This window comes from Podarcis muralis, chromosome 14 (assembly GCF_964188315.1).
Source record: "Podarcis muralis chromosome 14, rPodMur119.hap1.1, whole genome shotgun sequence".
Lineage (NCBI taxonomy): Eukaryota > Metazoa > Chordata > Lepidosauria > Squamata > Lacertidae > Podarcis > Podarcis muralis.
Genome location: NC_135668.1, coordinates 53,074,757 through 53,090,364, shown reverse-complemented (window position 1 = coordinate 53,090,364; position 15,608 = coordinate 53,074,757). Strand labels below are relative to the sequence as shown.

The window sequence follows — 15,608 nt, the reverse complement described above, 5'->3', positions numbered from 1 at the left end:
CAATATGAAATGTCCTACCCACTTGGGGAGGCTGCTGGTTTGGAGTAACTGACAAATACTGGCTGGTCCCACCTCCAGAGCCTCCAAAAATCACAGAAACAGTGGTGGGCCTGAGTGGAGACTTGGACTGGAAGAGGTAGTAATCATCTCCCTTTCCCAAACCCTATTCAGGAAGAGGAAGCCAAACTCACATGTGCTGCAGATCAACTGGCTCTGTTGCAGGTGCCACATCATACTCACATCAATGTTTGTTAGAAATCAATCTTTGAGTGCAGCAGCACCCTTACTGTGTAACTCTCTGCCAACTGATATCAGACAGGCGCCTTTGCTGTACTCTTTTTGGTGCCCCCTCCCCAACAATTTTCTTTAGGCAAGTCTGTCTAGAAGGTTGGCATGTATTTTAATCAAGTTTTTAACTTCTGGTTGATTTGAAATATTAGTTGAATATTTTAATTACCTGGTGTTTTTTTGGGGGGGGGGGTTAATACTATTTTTACTAGTGGTTTAATACTTTTATTTGTCTTGTAAACTGCTTTGAGAATGGTTTGTTTCTACAATAAAGGGGCATCTAAACTTGATTAAATAAATAAAGGCCTGGAAAGTGGTGAGGTCAGCTGGAACAGCTGTGAACTTGCTCAGTTGGTGCCATGGTGCTGATGCACCATGTGGCTCAGCTCACCATTCCAGGGGACTCTGGCGCTGGACAGCTCTCCCTACTGCTTCAAAACTGCATCAACAGAAGTCTAGTGTCCAGATCAAGGGAAGCCATAGTACCTAGTATGCTCTATTGTGCCTTGGTCAGACTACATCTGGAATATGGTGTCCAGTTCTGGGCACCAACATTTAAGAAAAATATTGACAAGCTGGAATGTCTGTAGAGGAGGGCAACCAAGATGGTCAAGGGTCTGGAAAACAAGGCTTATGAGGAATGGTTGAAGGAGTTGTGTGTGTTTAGCCAAGAAAAGAGGAGACTGAGGGGAGATATGATAGCCATCTTCAAATATCTAAGAGCTGTCACATGGAGGGTGGAGCAAGCTTGTTTTCTCCTGCTCTGGAGAGTAGGACTTGAACCATTGGCTTCAAGTTACAAGGACTAAGATTCCAACTAAACATCAGGAAGAACTTTCTGACAGTAAGAGCTGTTTGACAGTGGAATGGACACCCTCAGAAGGTGGTGGACTCTCCTTCCTTGGAGGTTTTAAGGCAGAGGTTGGATGGCCCTCTGTCATGGATTCCTTAGTTAAGATTCTCTTCCAACTCAATACAATGGTGCCCCGCAAGACGAACGCCTTGCAAGACGGAAAACCCGCTAGACGAAAGGGTTTTCCGTTTTGGAGGCGCTTCGCAAAACGAATTTCCCTATGGGGTTGCTTCGCAAGACGAAAAAATCTTGAGAGTCCCCGCGGGTTTTTTCCGCTTCCCCCCCCTTTTCCTAAGGCGCTAAGCCGCTTATCAGCTGATAAGCCGCTTAACAGCTGATCGCGAAAAGCCGCTAGACCGCTGTAGCGCTAATCCGCTAAGCTGTCAATGGGCTTGCTTCGCAAGATGAAAAAACCGCTAGACGAAGAGAATCGTGGAACGGATTCTTTTCGTCTTGCGAGGCACCACTGTAATTCTATGACAAACCTTCCCCATCTCTCCTGCTAGACAGCTTCCCAGCCTCACTGGAAAGAGATATAACTGAGGCATACAGCAGAGGTGGCAGAAATAACACACAACATCCAAACTCTGTATTATAATAATAACAATGTCAATTTCAATAATAAGAATAATATCAATACTAATCAGACACCTCCATGGAGGAGAGTGCTATCAATGACTGCTAGCCATGAAAGCTATGCTGTGCCTCCACAGTTAGAGGCAGCAATGCTTCTGAATACCAGATGCTGGAAGCCACAGGAGCGGAGAGTGCTTGAATCCTGCTTGCTGGTTTCCCACAGGCAGCTGGTTGGCCCCATGAGAAGAGGATGCTAGACTAGATGGGCCATTGGCCTGATCCAGTAGGCTCTTCTTGTGCTAATAACAATGCTATTGATAGGGAGTTATAAATAATATATTCTTAGGGTTTCTTTATTGTAACAGAGTGAGCAGCAAAAGCAGAGGAAGACTGACTCCTGCCTGACTGCTCCAATATTTATATGCTGATCTCACCAAGAATACATGCCTAGGGCTAAGCAAAACTCGTGTTTTATCCTGCTTTATGGCTGTAGAAAAATTACAGCTTGTCTAATAAAAATGATGATTTAGTGTTCAACTTCCCTTTGCATGCCCCCTCACCACACACTTACAGCTTTTTCTGTTTTTTTGGTCATAGTGCAGCAATAAATCTGTTTGAGCAACGTTTATCCCTTAGACTTTTGGCCCCAAAATGGAGCTAAGGAGCAAATCAGGCTCTCGTTGTGGAACCACATTCATAGCACAAATAATGACAATTGGGGGAGGAAAATGGCTTGCTGGAGATTTCCAGAGAGCAAGTAAAAGGGTTGAGCAGGAAAGAATAGGAACATCTAGGCTTGTGTACCAGCTCTGTGTGCACCTTGAGCAACAGATCATGATCTCATCTGAGTCAGATCTCACCATGAACAAGGCATCTCAATGTGGATCAGGTGCCCTGAGTCACTCTGTGGAGACACCCAGAGCTCAAGAGGGGAGGGGATAAAGAGGTGGGGGAAATCTTTCCTTTGGATGGACAGAACCCAAGAAGAACCCGATGGATCAGGTCACTAGCCCATCTGGTCCAGCATCCTGCTCTCAACAGAGGCTGAACAGTTGCCTGTGTTGGAAACTAGGAAGCAGCATATGAGCACCAGAGCTCTCTCTTCCCCTGTGGTTTCCAGCAACTGGGATTCAGAAGCATCACTCCCTCCCAACTGCAGAGGCAGAGCACAGCCATCCTGGCTAGCAGTCTTCAATAGCCCTCTCCTCCATGAATTTGTCCAGTCCTCTTTTCAAGCCATCCAAGTTCGTGGCTATCGCTGCCTCTTAGTGAGTTCCATAGTTGAACTCTGTGCTGCATGCAGAAATACTTTCTTTTATCTGCCCTGAATCTTCCAACACTCAACACATCTTACTTTCAAGTGAAGGGAATTATTTTCTGAGGCCACTCAAATCAGTAGGTGGCAGAGGGCTACTTCCTTCCCAATTGTTTTTCCCTTTAACAATCAATTTAAAATCATACCTCGCTCCCTCTTTTCCTTCATGGAAAGGGAAGGTATTTCCATTAAGGGTGGTGGTGAAAAATTATGATTTTTTTCAGGGCTTTTTTTAAAAAAGAAAGGAAGTAAAATCATTGAGTATAGTCGGAACTTTCACAGTTCTCTTTCTCAGGGATCTTCTTCAGGTCCCCAGTTGCTCACCCAAAAAACTGGGCAAGGAAACATTTTTATTTTCCTACCCACAAATAGCAAAGTCTTATCTTGTGGGAGAATGCTGATGCATCTTTCTAAAATTTGACAGGCTTCATCTCCTCAGATGCCTGCAAATTGCATCTACTTCTGGCTGTTGTTGTTTTTTTTAAAAAAAGTTAGCGACTTTTTCTTTTTTAAAAAAATAATTAAGTAAGTAAAGGTTCCTCACATGAAAACCCCTATATGGGTATGCCTGAATTTTGGCAGCATTAATCCACACTGAGGGGGTTCCTTTGCCTGCAAACTTTATACACTTGTGTGGAAAGGATTGGAATTTACATTCCTTTTTAGATTCCCCATTATAGGCAACACTTCTAATTTAATAGATCAGATTTGGATCCAAAAAAGAAGAAAATTAGAATGACCCAGAGGGGATCTGAACTACATCAGGTTGCTTTCACATATTACAGGTACAATTACAAGGTGAATCTTGTCATCATTGCACACCTCTAGTAGCATCCATGCAACTAATAACAGGCACAAATTGCCTTCATGGCCAATTGCTCTCCATTCTGTTACCACTCCTCTAATGATGATCCACTGCATGCAAAGGCTCAATTCATGGTAGACAGCATACCATATTTTTTTAGTGTTGTTAAAATTCCTATTCAGCCCAATGCCACATGCATTCACTTTCACTGCAAGCTGCCTTGTGAATTCACTGGATGGATAAAAATACAGATAAAGGTAAAGGTAAAGGTACCCCTGACCATTAGGTCCAGTCGCGGACGACTTTGGGGTTGCGGCGCTCATCTCACTCTATAGGCCAAGGGAGCTGGCGTTTGTCCGCAGACAGCTTCCGGGTCATGTGGCCAGCATGACAAAGCCGCTTCTGGTGAACCAGAGCAGCACACGGAAATGCCGTTTACCTTCCCACCAGAGTAGTACCTATTTATCTACTTGCACTTTGACGTGCTTTCGAACTGCTAGGTTGGCAGGAGCAGGGACCGAGCAATGGGAGCACCCCGTCACAGGGATTCGAACCGCCGACCTTCTGATTGGCAAGGCCTAGGCTCTGTGGTTTAGACCACAGCGCCACCCGCATCCCAAAAAGACAGATAAGATTGCCTTAGAAAGTCCCAGACCCAAAGTAATATCTGGTTTGATCCTCACAACTACTCTAGAGGCAGGTTGGGCAAGCTTCATGGCCAGTGGCGTAGCGTGGGGGGTGCCAGGGGTGCCGGCCGCACCGGGCGCAACATTTTGGGGGGCGCGTTTGGCCGGCCCCCCTCGAGGAAGCGGGAACCTCTCCAAGGCACAGCGTGCCATCGGTAGAGGAAAAAAGCCGCGCAGCAGCAGCAGCAGCAGCAAAGTCGGGAGGAGGAGGAGGTGGAGCGAGCCTGCTAATTCCTTGCTGGGAATTAAGCGGCTCAAGACTCTCTCCACTGGCCGCCTGGGTAGTGAGCCGAGCCGAGCAGGGAGTCTGGCGAGGGGGCGGGAAGAGACTTTCCCCCCTTTTTTCCACCTCGCCTGGTCAAAAAGGAGAGCGGAGTCTCCTCAGGGCGCCCTCAGGCAGGGCAGGGAAAGGCGAGCAGAGCGAGGAGGAGAGAGAGGGGAGGGGGGGAGCAGCCAGGAAACGCCGCGGTGTGGAGGAGGAATCAGTTAAGGAGAGAAAGCGAAAAGCCTTGGAGAAAGGGAAAAAAGGAAAGAAAAGAGGCAGCTCCAGGAGAGCGCGGGGGAAAGAGAAGCCTCGCTGCTGCTGCTTGGGAGAGTAAATTACTGTACTTGCCTTGCCCCGGGTTAGGGGGCGCAAATTACTTGCCTTGCCCCGGGTTAGGGGGCGCAAATTACTTGCCTTGCCCCGGGTGCTGATAACCCACGCTACGCCGCTGTTCATGGCTGAACAGAATTTGACCCTAGGTCTTCCTGGTCCTAGTCTGACACTTCGCAACACTGAATTTATTCATTTATTCATACCTTTCTACCCATAGGCACTGAAGGTGGCTTAAGGTAAAGGTAAAGGTACCCCTGCCCGTACGGGCCAGTCTTGACAGACTCTAGGGTTGTGCGCTCATCTCACTCTAGAGGCCGGGAGCCAGCGCTGTCCGCAGACACTTCCGGGTCACGTGGCCAGCGTGACATCGCTGCTCTGGCGAGCCAGAGCCGCACACGGAAACGCCGTTTACCTTCCCGCTTGTAAGCGGTCCCTATTTATCTACTTGCACCCAGGGGTGCTTTTGAACTGCTAGGTTGGCAGGTGCTGGGACCGAACGGCGGGAGTGCACCCCACCGCGGGGATTCGAACCGCTAACCTTTCGATCGGCAAGCCCTAGGCACTGAGGCTTTTACCCACAGTGCCACCCACGTCCCTGCGCTTAGAAACCCATAATTACAATCTGTGCAGTATTAACAAGGCACTATAAAGCTGGCTTATGCTGGTTCAGACCATTTGCCCATCCAGGCCAGTGGGCTGGCAGGTGGTTCTCGAGAGTCTCTGACACAGGTCCTCCCCAACTCTACCTCCTCAGATACTGTAAATGGAGATGCCAGAACCTGGGATCTGCAGAACTGTGGGTCCTTTCCTGCCACATAAGAAGTTACCAAGGCACGAAGGCTGTCAAGACCTGGTCCTCCCCAAAGGGGTGCAACTGGTGGAGACAGAACTAGTATACAACAACTTGTCATTGTTCCTACAGGCATTGGGTTGGCCACTGTGAGCACGGATGCTGAACTAGAAGGGCCATGGGCCTGATCCACCAGGCTCTGCTTGTGTTCTTAGGCACAATGATACAGGTCAGTCTTTGCCAACCTGGTACCCTCCAGCTGGTCTGAACCATATACTTTATTTAACAAGATTCATATGCAGCTTCCTAAAACAACAACTCCCTCCCCACGGGTGTGCATTCGGCACCATCATTATGCAGCTTCCAGAGAATGCTGAAAATGCACCTCTTTACCTGGCTTTTAACGCTTGAGGTGTGTAATTTTTGGACCCATCTTATTGTTGTTTTGAACTGTTTTTAATGTTGTGTTTTGATGTTGTGACCGACCCCAGGACCTTGGAATGAAGGGTGAATAATAAACATAATATAATATAATAAAAACAATAGCAGCAATAACAACACCTCTAAATGATTTTTATGTACTGGCTGAGACTGATGGGAATTTTCATTCCAAAAAAATCTCTCTCTCTCTCTCTCTCTCTCTCTCTCTCTCTCTCTCTCTCTCTGTGTGTGTGTGTGTGTGTGTGTGTGTGTGTGTGTGTAATCTCAAGCTCTGATTATATGATAGAACAAATACAGGAACATATATATTCACTTTAAAACAAAAAGATATGAGTTGCAGAGGAAAAGAAATCAAATCAATGTCTCTATGTAGGAGTTATGACCTACATGAAAGCCAAGGCCATCTGGTGAATCCCTCAAAGCCCTGCTCTTGCACTCAGCGGAGGGGAAAAACCACATTGAAAGGAAATAATTATCAAAAACAAACAATCCTCGGAAGCCTGAGAACTTGCAGGCAGGGAGGGGGGAGGAGGAGAGATGTTTGCCTATTCCCCTTCAGGAAACAAGCTGTACAATAGCTGTTCAGAATATGCTAATCCACATATCAGAAATAAGTAGACTAAATAGCCGTCTGACTTGCAAATGAGGCATTATGACTCTGGGAGACGAAAAACATGGAAATAGTTATATTGCCTGCACTTCTATTTATCCCTAAATTAACAAGCCACAATTGTGGGGAGGGGTTTGGGCAACAAGCCAGGCCTGCCTAAGGTTTTCCTGCTCAAGGCTTTGATGGCTGCGCAGTGGCAAACAACACAGGACTGCATCCATCTAAGTCATACTCAGAGTAGACCCATTAAAAATAATAATGGATGACTAACTTATGCCTGCTGTTTTCAGTGGGTGTGCACTAAGTATCACTGAGTATTTGGATACAACCCCATGTCAAGCTGCATTGACTCCCTCTGTAATGTCTGGCCCAACTGACCCCAGGTCTTGAGGTCATGATAAAATGCATCTCCTCCAACCCTCCCTGCTCAACACTGCTAATTTCCACTGGCAGGATTAGGGAAACCACCTTGTCATGAGTTCGGGTCACAGGTCAAGTTGATCCAGATGTTATGGCAGAAGGAAACATGATCTGGGAGCTGTGATTTAAACAGCAGTCCCATTTTCTTCATACCTCCCCCCCTCAAAAGAGAGAAAGATGGCCTGTCTCACTTGCAATTTCACACTTGAAGAATATTCATCCAAACTCCAGATGCAAAGTTACGGCTCTCTCTGGGTTGTCCCCCACACATCTAAGTGGAAACCTAGCTGAATAGAAGAATGTGGAGAAGCCACAGCTCAGCCATAGAGCAAGGGCTGATTCCTGGGAGTTCTAGTTTTTAAAAAGGAGCCCATTGCAGATGATGCAAAAGACCCCCATCTCATAGCCTGGGGAGCTGCTGCCAGCTAGAGGAAACCATACTGGCTTAGATGGGCCCACTGTCTGATTTGGTATATGCTCTGTGCATCCTGCTGTTCTCTTGCAGTCAAAGCATGGGTTGTCCCTGGGATTGTGCTCTTGGCTTAATGCTCATTCCAGGTTCTCTGTGTCCAGCATCTCTCTGTTAGGGAGCAAGGGATGGCCAGTTTGCAAATGTCACATCCTTCTGTGTCCCACCTCACTGTGAGCTTTGACATATATTATAATGGAAGGTTCAGTGCACCTTCAGGTGTTAGAGGAGTTGGACAACAGAAAGGTGGTCTACTTCTGGGCCTGACAACATCTATGCCTGACAGGCATGCAACACCTTGCGAGTCTCAAAGTTTAAATTTACAGCTATAGTGTGTCAACTCCCAACTGCATGCTTCAGTGAAGACTACAGCTGGGAATGGGGGGGGGGGGGAATGCTGCTGACAGCTGATGCTGCCAGAAACCAACAAGAAGCTCGCATCCTGCACTGGAGCAAAAATGAAAGCAAACAGAAAAGAAAGCAAACTTGGGGAGGGGGACACTGCTCTTTCATCAAGAAAGGTTAGTCTAGTAAAAGACAATGCTTGCCTACGGCATCTCTCTCAAGGACAGGCTTGGGATGTTAAAGAGCAAGGCTTCAATTCTATAAGCAAATAAGCAAGGCTCACTAATCAGCTACTGGAGGGAACTAGTAGAGGAGGGCTGGACTAGATGAGAGCTACCCAGTTCTCCAACAAGATGCAGCCCAATTTCTGTTTCAGGAACTGTTTTCTCAGTCCTGCACCCAGACCATGGCAGGACATTTCCTATGAGCTGATCATGGCTCCTTGGTTTGCCAATGGAGGCTACCTTTCACTGCTCCAGTAAAATCAATGATAGAATAGTCATCTGATCACTGTCCTATTACCTGTGTGCATCTGCTGGGAGATATGATAAGCACACAGGCAGAAACGTATGAGCATAAGAACGGAAGCACTCTTACAGGACAGCCCTGGTATAGCGAGCTCAATGGAAACCTGGTGGAAGAGAGGTGACGAGTTGGGCATGGTTTTCTCTGCATATAAACTTTATAAGACGGACATGGAAGGACATCCCAGAGGTCGTGACCCTCTGTACATCAAAGAGAATATTGAGTTCAGCAAGCTAGAAATACCAAAAGGAACAGACACCTCCATAGAATTGTTGTGGGTGGTGATACTGGGCCCCAAGAGTAATTTAGTACTGGGGATGAGCCATTGTCTCCCTGATCAAAATGGTCAGGGAGATCTTGAGATGAAGAATGAAATTAAGGAAGCATCTGAAAGAGGAAATGTTGCAGAAATGGGTGACTTTATTCTTTACACAGATTGGATACATATGTGTTCCAGTCACAACAAAGAAATAAAATCCCAGATATCCTAAATGACTATGCCCTCAAACAGCTGGTCATGTAACCAACCAGAGGGGCAGCAACCCCAGACTTAATATTGAGTGTTGACCAGGATCTGGTGCGAACTGTTAGCATTGCAGTGACCATAGTGCTATCAAATTAAATGTGCATGTAAATACTGTAGTCAATTGCCAAGAAAATCCAACATGCTCACATTTGATTTCTGAAAAAGGAAGCTTTCCTCAACATGAGAAAAAAGGCAAACTCAAAAGAATCAAATCACTCCAAAATGTTTGGAAGTTGTTTAAAAAAACCCCTCAATATGAGAAGTTCAATTGGAGTGTATACTAAAGATGAGGAAAGGTACCATGAGGGTCAAGAGAATGCTTCATCCAAAAAATAGAAGGCTACTATCCATGATGACAGTTAGAGGCAGCAAAGTTTCTGAATAAGAGCCACTGGAAATTGCAGTTAGGGAGAATGCTCAAATTCTGCTTCCAGGTTTCATACAGTCATGTGGCTGGCCACTGTGAGAACAGGGTAGGACTAGGTGGGTCATTAGCTGGATCCAGCAGGGTTCTTCCTGTGTTCTTATTACTGTTGAAAATGCTGAACTATGAACAATTACGGTAATCGGAGTCTGGCACTTCCAGCTTTGTAAAACCATTTTAATAGAGTTTCTGCTTAATCAACAATACATTCCTCAGAGCAAAAACCTGCCCCATCTAATGACAATAATAATTATTTTATTATCCTGACTCTGGGCACTGTCCCCACCTTTGAACCTTATTATAATCTTGAGAGGTAGCGATAGGCCCAAGGTCACTAAGTGAGTTTTGTGACCAGGGTTTCTCCCATCTATATCCAGCACTCTAGCTCAAGTGTGGGGAACCTGTGGCCCTCCAGATGTTGCTGAATTCCAACTCCCATCATCCCAGGTCACTAGCCATGCTTGAAGGGGCCAGGCGATCAGCTGCTACCCCATACTGTCCCTGCAGCGTGGTGAGCAGAGTAACCTTCCCCAGCCTGGTGGCCTCCAGATGTTGGACTATAACTGCAATCAGCTCTGATCATTGGTCGCTTTGGCTGGAATTGATGGAGTCCAGCCTGGAGTCCAACTTGGAGGAGACCAGGTTGGGAAAAGCTGGTATAGTACATATGTACTCGTACTGCAACTATTCAGTGAGGTGTTAGGGGAAGAGTAGGACCTCTGTTGGAGGAGGAGTAGAACCTTTGGTGGGTGCTTTGGGGGCTGGCAGAGAGGACATAGAGGGAAACTAGGAACGTTTTTCCAGTCCAGGAATTGATCCAGGCTCAAGAAGTGAGGGTGGGACATCAAAGCTCAGCTGTCCTTGGAGGAAATGCTTTATGAAACCAGGAAGTTTCCAAGCCAAGTTCAGATAAACATGTAGATCATCTCTAAAGATAATCACTGGGGTGAAATTGGGAATGATCCATCAATATACTTTCTTCAAATTCTTGTTTGCCAGATGTCACAATGAGACATAGTTCAGTGTCACTTTTATTCATAGCTTAGACAGACTTCAGACATTTTAGGGTAGGTGAAGCTCACTTACCGTAGGATGTAGCCATGGAGAACCCCATTGTGCTCACTTTCAGGAGGGGGTTGCCACTGAACCATGATAGACTGATTGGTCCGCCCGCTGGCCACAATATTTTTGGGTGATGCACTTGGAGGTTCTTCAGGTAACATCAATCTACATGCAGTCAGGCATGGAAGAAAATGGCAAAAAGACCCTCAGCTGATGTCTTCACTTAAAGACAATATAGTGTTGTTTTCAGAGGTCTAGTTGAAATTCCGGTAGTTGCAACAAATCAACATAGTAGAAAGCCAATTAAGCAAGCAACAAGAGAGACAGCTGCTGATTCTGTCTGAATCACTCAGCTTGCCATGATCTCTCAAAATGATTGCACATCTGAATGAATTTACACAACAGCCAAGAATGCATGATTTCCTTCAAATTTTCCCTCCCACCATATAATATACCCACCTCCCCCACTCCAACTCTTTATCTCAAAATCTTTGCATTTCAAAGCCCTCTAAATTTTGGGTTCAACAAAAGACCAATGCATTGGAAACCAAAGGTGAAAGTGCACCCCCCTTTATGTTTTGTGGGACAGATCAATGTCCAAAGGAAATGTTATAACCATTGCACAGGGGAAAGTTTTCTAGATCCCTACTTGTTCAATGCTCATTTAGACAAGTAAAGACTTAAATGGCTAGTCTCAGCATTCCTGAGAGTCTCCTTGCACTCGGCAAGGGGGTGGGGGTGCTTTGAAGAATTTACAAGAACATAATATCTGCCCAAAAGGTTTAGAAAGTGACAGGTGGGGTGAAGTTTCCAAAAGCGACGGAATGGTCTTGAACACTCAGGTCACCCAGTCTATGTGTGCTTCTCAAAATCTTTAAACTCCCCCATCATGCTTATAACCACCTCAAAAAATGTGCAATGGAGCTATATTTTGTACTTAAATTACGGTATTTTGATTTCTGAAAATTTGGTTTTCTGGTCACATTTTCAGTGGCTTAAGAGGAACAATGACTAGAAAGGTCAATATACGTTGATCAAATCTAACATAGTGGTCCTTGTTTTCACAAGCATACTTATATCCAGAGCAATGATCACTTAATGTTCACAGAGGGGTTTTTTTTCATGGTACCTGCTGGTTTCTATGCTGTACTGGCCCTTGCCCACTCGGTTCACAGCACACACTCTGAATTGGTAGGTGCGGGCGGGAGTTAAGCCGCTCACAGTGATGCTGGTCATCTTTGGATCAATGTCTGAGAGGTGCACTTTCCATGGAGAGTCTGGTGGAGGGAAGCAGAATAATGGCATCAGCATTTGACTAGTATAGCAAGTAATCAGATCTGGATGACCCACAAGATGACAACAACAGAAAAGTCCATTCCTTATGGAACACCTTTCTTCCACTTGCCATTGCTATTTCCATCTTGCATTGATTTGTCAAGCCTTATATTTCAACTTCACCATTACACTGAACAAAGCACCCTGCATAGAAGTATTCAAAATGGAACTGTGAAATCTATTCATAATTTCCAAATTAGGGCTATCAACTGATCAAAGCTTTCTCAGTCCCTAGAACCATTAATCCAGGACACTTGGCCTCAAACTATTTAGCCTCATTGATTACTATGAAGATAAAGGCATGGGAAGGGTCTGAAATATCTGGAGAAAACATGCCAGTTCTGAGAATATTTGCATTTTTTCACACCCACTATTCTCCCCACCCCTATTTGCTGAGAATAAGCAAGCTCAGTTCAAATCAATGGCTCTTGCTTTCAAGTAAATGCTCTTAGAGTTGGACTGTTAGTCAATGAATAGTCTCACTTTCCACCAATTAATCAACTGATTAACTTATTAAAATAAATACGGAAGCAGCTTAATAAAAGGGATACTTTCCGGATATTTAATCAAGGTAACGGGTTGTATTGAATTAGCAGAGACATAATTTATTCTCCAGAAAAAAATAGCATTCTCTCATTCTTTGCTTGGACAGCTATGTTTACAGCAACACCATCAGCAGCAATGAACACATTTTCATAAAGGAACAGATTAACATCCAATTAAAATTAACCTGTTAATCCACCTTGTAATTATTTTATATACCTTTTATCGTGTCCTCCCTTTAGCTGCAGTCTTTTCTAAGTTGAAGAACCATAATCTTCTTAAGGCTTTTTCTGACATTACCTCTTAAAGATATGAGCTCTCTCCTTCATGTTATACCCATGTCTGAACATAGCTGAAAATGCAATATAAGAACCAGACTTTCATGTGCATAACCTTCACATACAACACAATTTTGAAAGGGGCATAGAAGTTCAGTATTTCTCCTTAGTAATGGCTTTATGTGATTTTCCATAGTGGATTTTTGTCCATAATGGTTCGATATGCCGTTTAACTGCAATTGCTTCCCCCAAATAATCCTTTGAATTGCAGGTTGGTGTGGAAAATTTACTGTTAGAGATTTCTTGCTTTCAGAGAACTACATATTCCCAGAACCAAGCCAGGGTCACCCATCCTTTGCTCAGCCGTGCAATGCAACCCGGACCAGGCCAAAATTCTGCACACACCAACTGCAGAAAGGCACTCAGAGCCAACAGCACAAGATGATTGCACCTATCAAGCAACACTTAAACCATTTTCACTGTGGAAGTGTGTCATGAAGAGCACTTGCATTTTCAAAACATAATGTGAAAAGCTGCCCTTACGCTCACCCGATGTGGGAAGCATCCTGCAATACTAACTCCTTTTGTTATCTTTCCCCATAATCTGGCTCCCAGAACTGTTACTTAAAACAGACATTTCATTCTCAGAATGCCAACTTAACGCTACCGCTTTCTCTCTTGCTTCTGATCTTCACTCAAAGACCCACTACTTCTTGAAGTCTTTGGAATGAATCCTTAGCCCTCACCTCCAGCTGTAACTGCATTTGCTTTATTCATTCTTGGAAAAGAAACAACCACTTTGAATCGTGGAAACATCATTGAAAGGTGGTGCATGTGCGGGCAAGGACCTGTTCTTATGTCACATTGTTAGGTACTATGCATAGTAAGAACCTAAGAATATAAGAAGAGGTTGCTGGATCAGGCCAAAGGCCCATTTAGTTCAGTATCCTGTTCTCAAAGTAGCCAACCAGATACCTTTAGGAAACTCAGAAGCAAGACCTGGGAACAAGAGCACTCCCATCACGCTGGGGGGCAGGGTTCCAGTAACACAGCCATCAAAGAATGATAGAATGGTAGAGTTGGAAGTGACACCAAAGGTCTTCTAGTCCAACCCCCAGAAAACACAGCCAAAGAATCCCTGGCAGATGGCTATCCAACCTCTGCTTTCAAACCTTCAGTGAAGGAAAGTCTGCAACCTCCCGAGGGAGACCATTCTACTGTGAAACAGCTCTTACTGTCAGAAAGTTCTTCCTAATGTTTAGCTGGAATCTCCTTTTTGTAATAGGAATTCATTGCTTTGAGTCTTCCCCTCTGGAGCAGGAGAAAATAGGCGTATTTCATCTTCAACCTGACAACCCTTCAGATTGTTTAAAATGGCTATTGTATCACCTCTCAGTCTCCTCTTCTCCAGACTTAACACCCCCAAATCCCTCAACCGTTTTTTATAAGGCTTTGTTTCTAGCAGTCATTGATAGCTTTCTCCACCATGAATTTGTCCAATCTTCTTTTAAAGCCATCCAAATTGGTGGCCATCACTGAGATATATGTATATATATTTACTGATGAACAACAGTTCAGCTGTGCCTTTTGGAATGGACTATCAAGATGCATTCCTTGGTCTCAAAGTTTGGATGTACCACAGATTTATATGAGCTTTTCAAATATCCTCTATTTCCTACCTGCTTTAAAAACTGGTTGCTTTCCAATTCCCACCAGGTGTGAAAGCTGTTTCAGACTTGACAGTCATTCTCTTAACTTTGCGAGGAACTTCTGCGATGAGAAGTTTCTGTTTGGGAGAGGAAGAAGCCTCCCCCCCCCCTCAGACCACATGGTTAAGCAGATTGAGCATTTCTCCACTGAAAAGGGATGCTGCTGCACATGTCACCGCATAATAAATAAAAACTATATTCATTAACATTTTAATAACGGAGGAAATGAGCATGATAAGGACAGATGGGCTGCGTATTTCTCAACCCATCTGTTTGGCAGCCCATTCACAGCGCCACACCCAGGAGCAGCTCTGGCTGAAGGCCTCTAATGAAATTCATAGTGAGCTTGGAATATCTCCCTTTTCAGCTTTCATGCAGGTATAGAACTGTGACTTTCTCAGCCAAATCAGCTCACTGCTGCAAGCCTCCATGCAGATTTTCCTGGGGATTCTGCATACCTCAAAGTGTGTGTGTGTGTGTGTGTGTGTGTGTGTGTGTGTGTGTGTGACAGACATACTTTGGGTATGTTATTTAGCCTAAACATCCCTGAGAACGTATTTCTCCAAAGAAAGATAGTGTTGATGGTGTAGTCAGGGGGTGGGGCCACTTCAGGTTTGTCAATTTTATTTACAGTGGTACCTTGGTTCTCAAACTTAATTTGTTCTGGGAGTCCATTCGAATCCCGAAACCATTCGAAAACCAAGGCATGGCTTGCAATTGGCTGCTGGAGCTTATTGCACTCAAGTGGAAACTGTGTAGGACGTTCAGCTTCCAAAAAATGTTCGCAAATTGGAACACTTACTTCCAGGTTTGCAGTGTTCAGGAGCTGATTTGTTCAGGAGCCAAGCCCTTCGAGTACCAAGGTACCACTGTATTTCTTTACTAAAACCCCAAGAGCCAGGTGCAAAAGAATTACAGTTTTAGAACAGGGTGCCACTGAGCACATTCACAGCCTAGGAATTTGGAGTGAGCTCACAATAATTTTACACAAAAAAACACTCCTTGTTAAC

At 44.9% G+C, this 15,608-nt stretch overlaps 1 protein-coding gene across 6 annotated transcripts in view; it reads right to left on the bottom strand.

Annotated features, from left to right (window-relative positions):
• SDK1 (sidekick cell adhesion molecule 1) overlaps nucleotides 1-15,608 on the bottom strand; it is a 588,002-nt gene that overhangs the window by 185,422 nt on the left and 386,972 nt on the right. For all 6 annotated transcript variants that reach the window (XM_077918733.1, XM_028706986.2, XM_077918736.1 and 3 more), the window contains exons 16-17: nucleotides 11,863-12,010; nucleotides 10,758-10,898 (exon numbers count right to left, since the gene is read on the bottom strand). In XM_077918733.1, coding sequence (XP_077774859.1) covers nucleotides 10,758-10,898; nucleotides 11,863-12,010 — 289 coding nt within the window. The remainder of the gene's footprint in view (nucleotides 1-10,757; nucleotides 10,899-11,862; nucleotides 12,011-15,608) is intronic.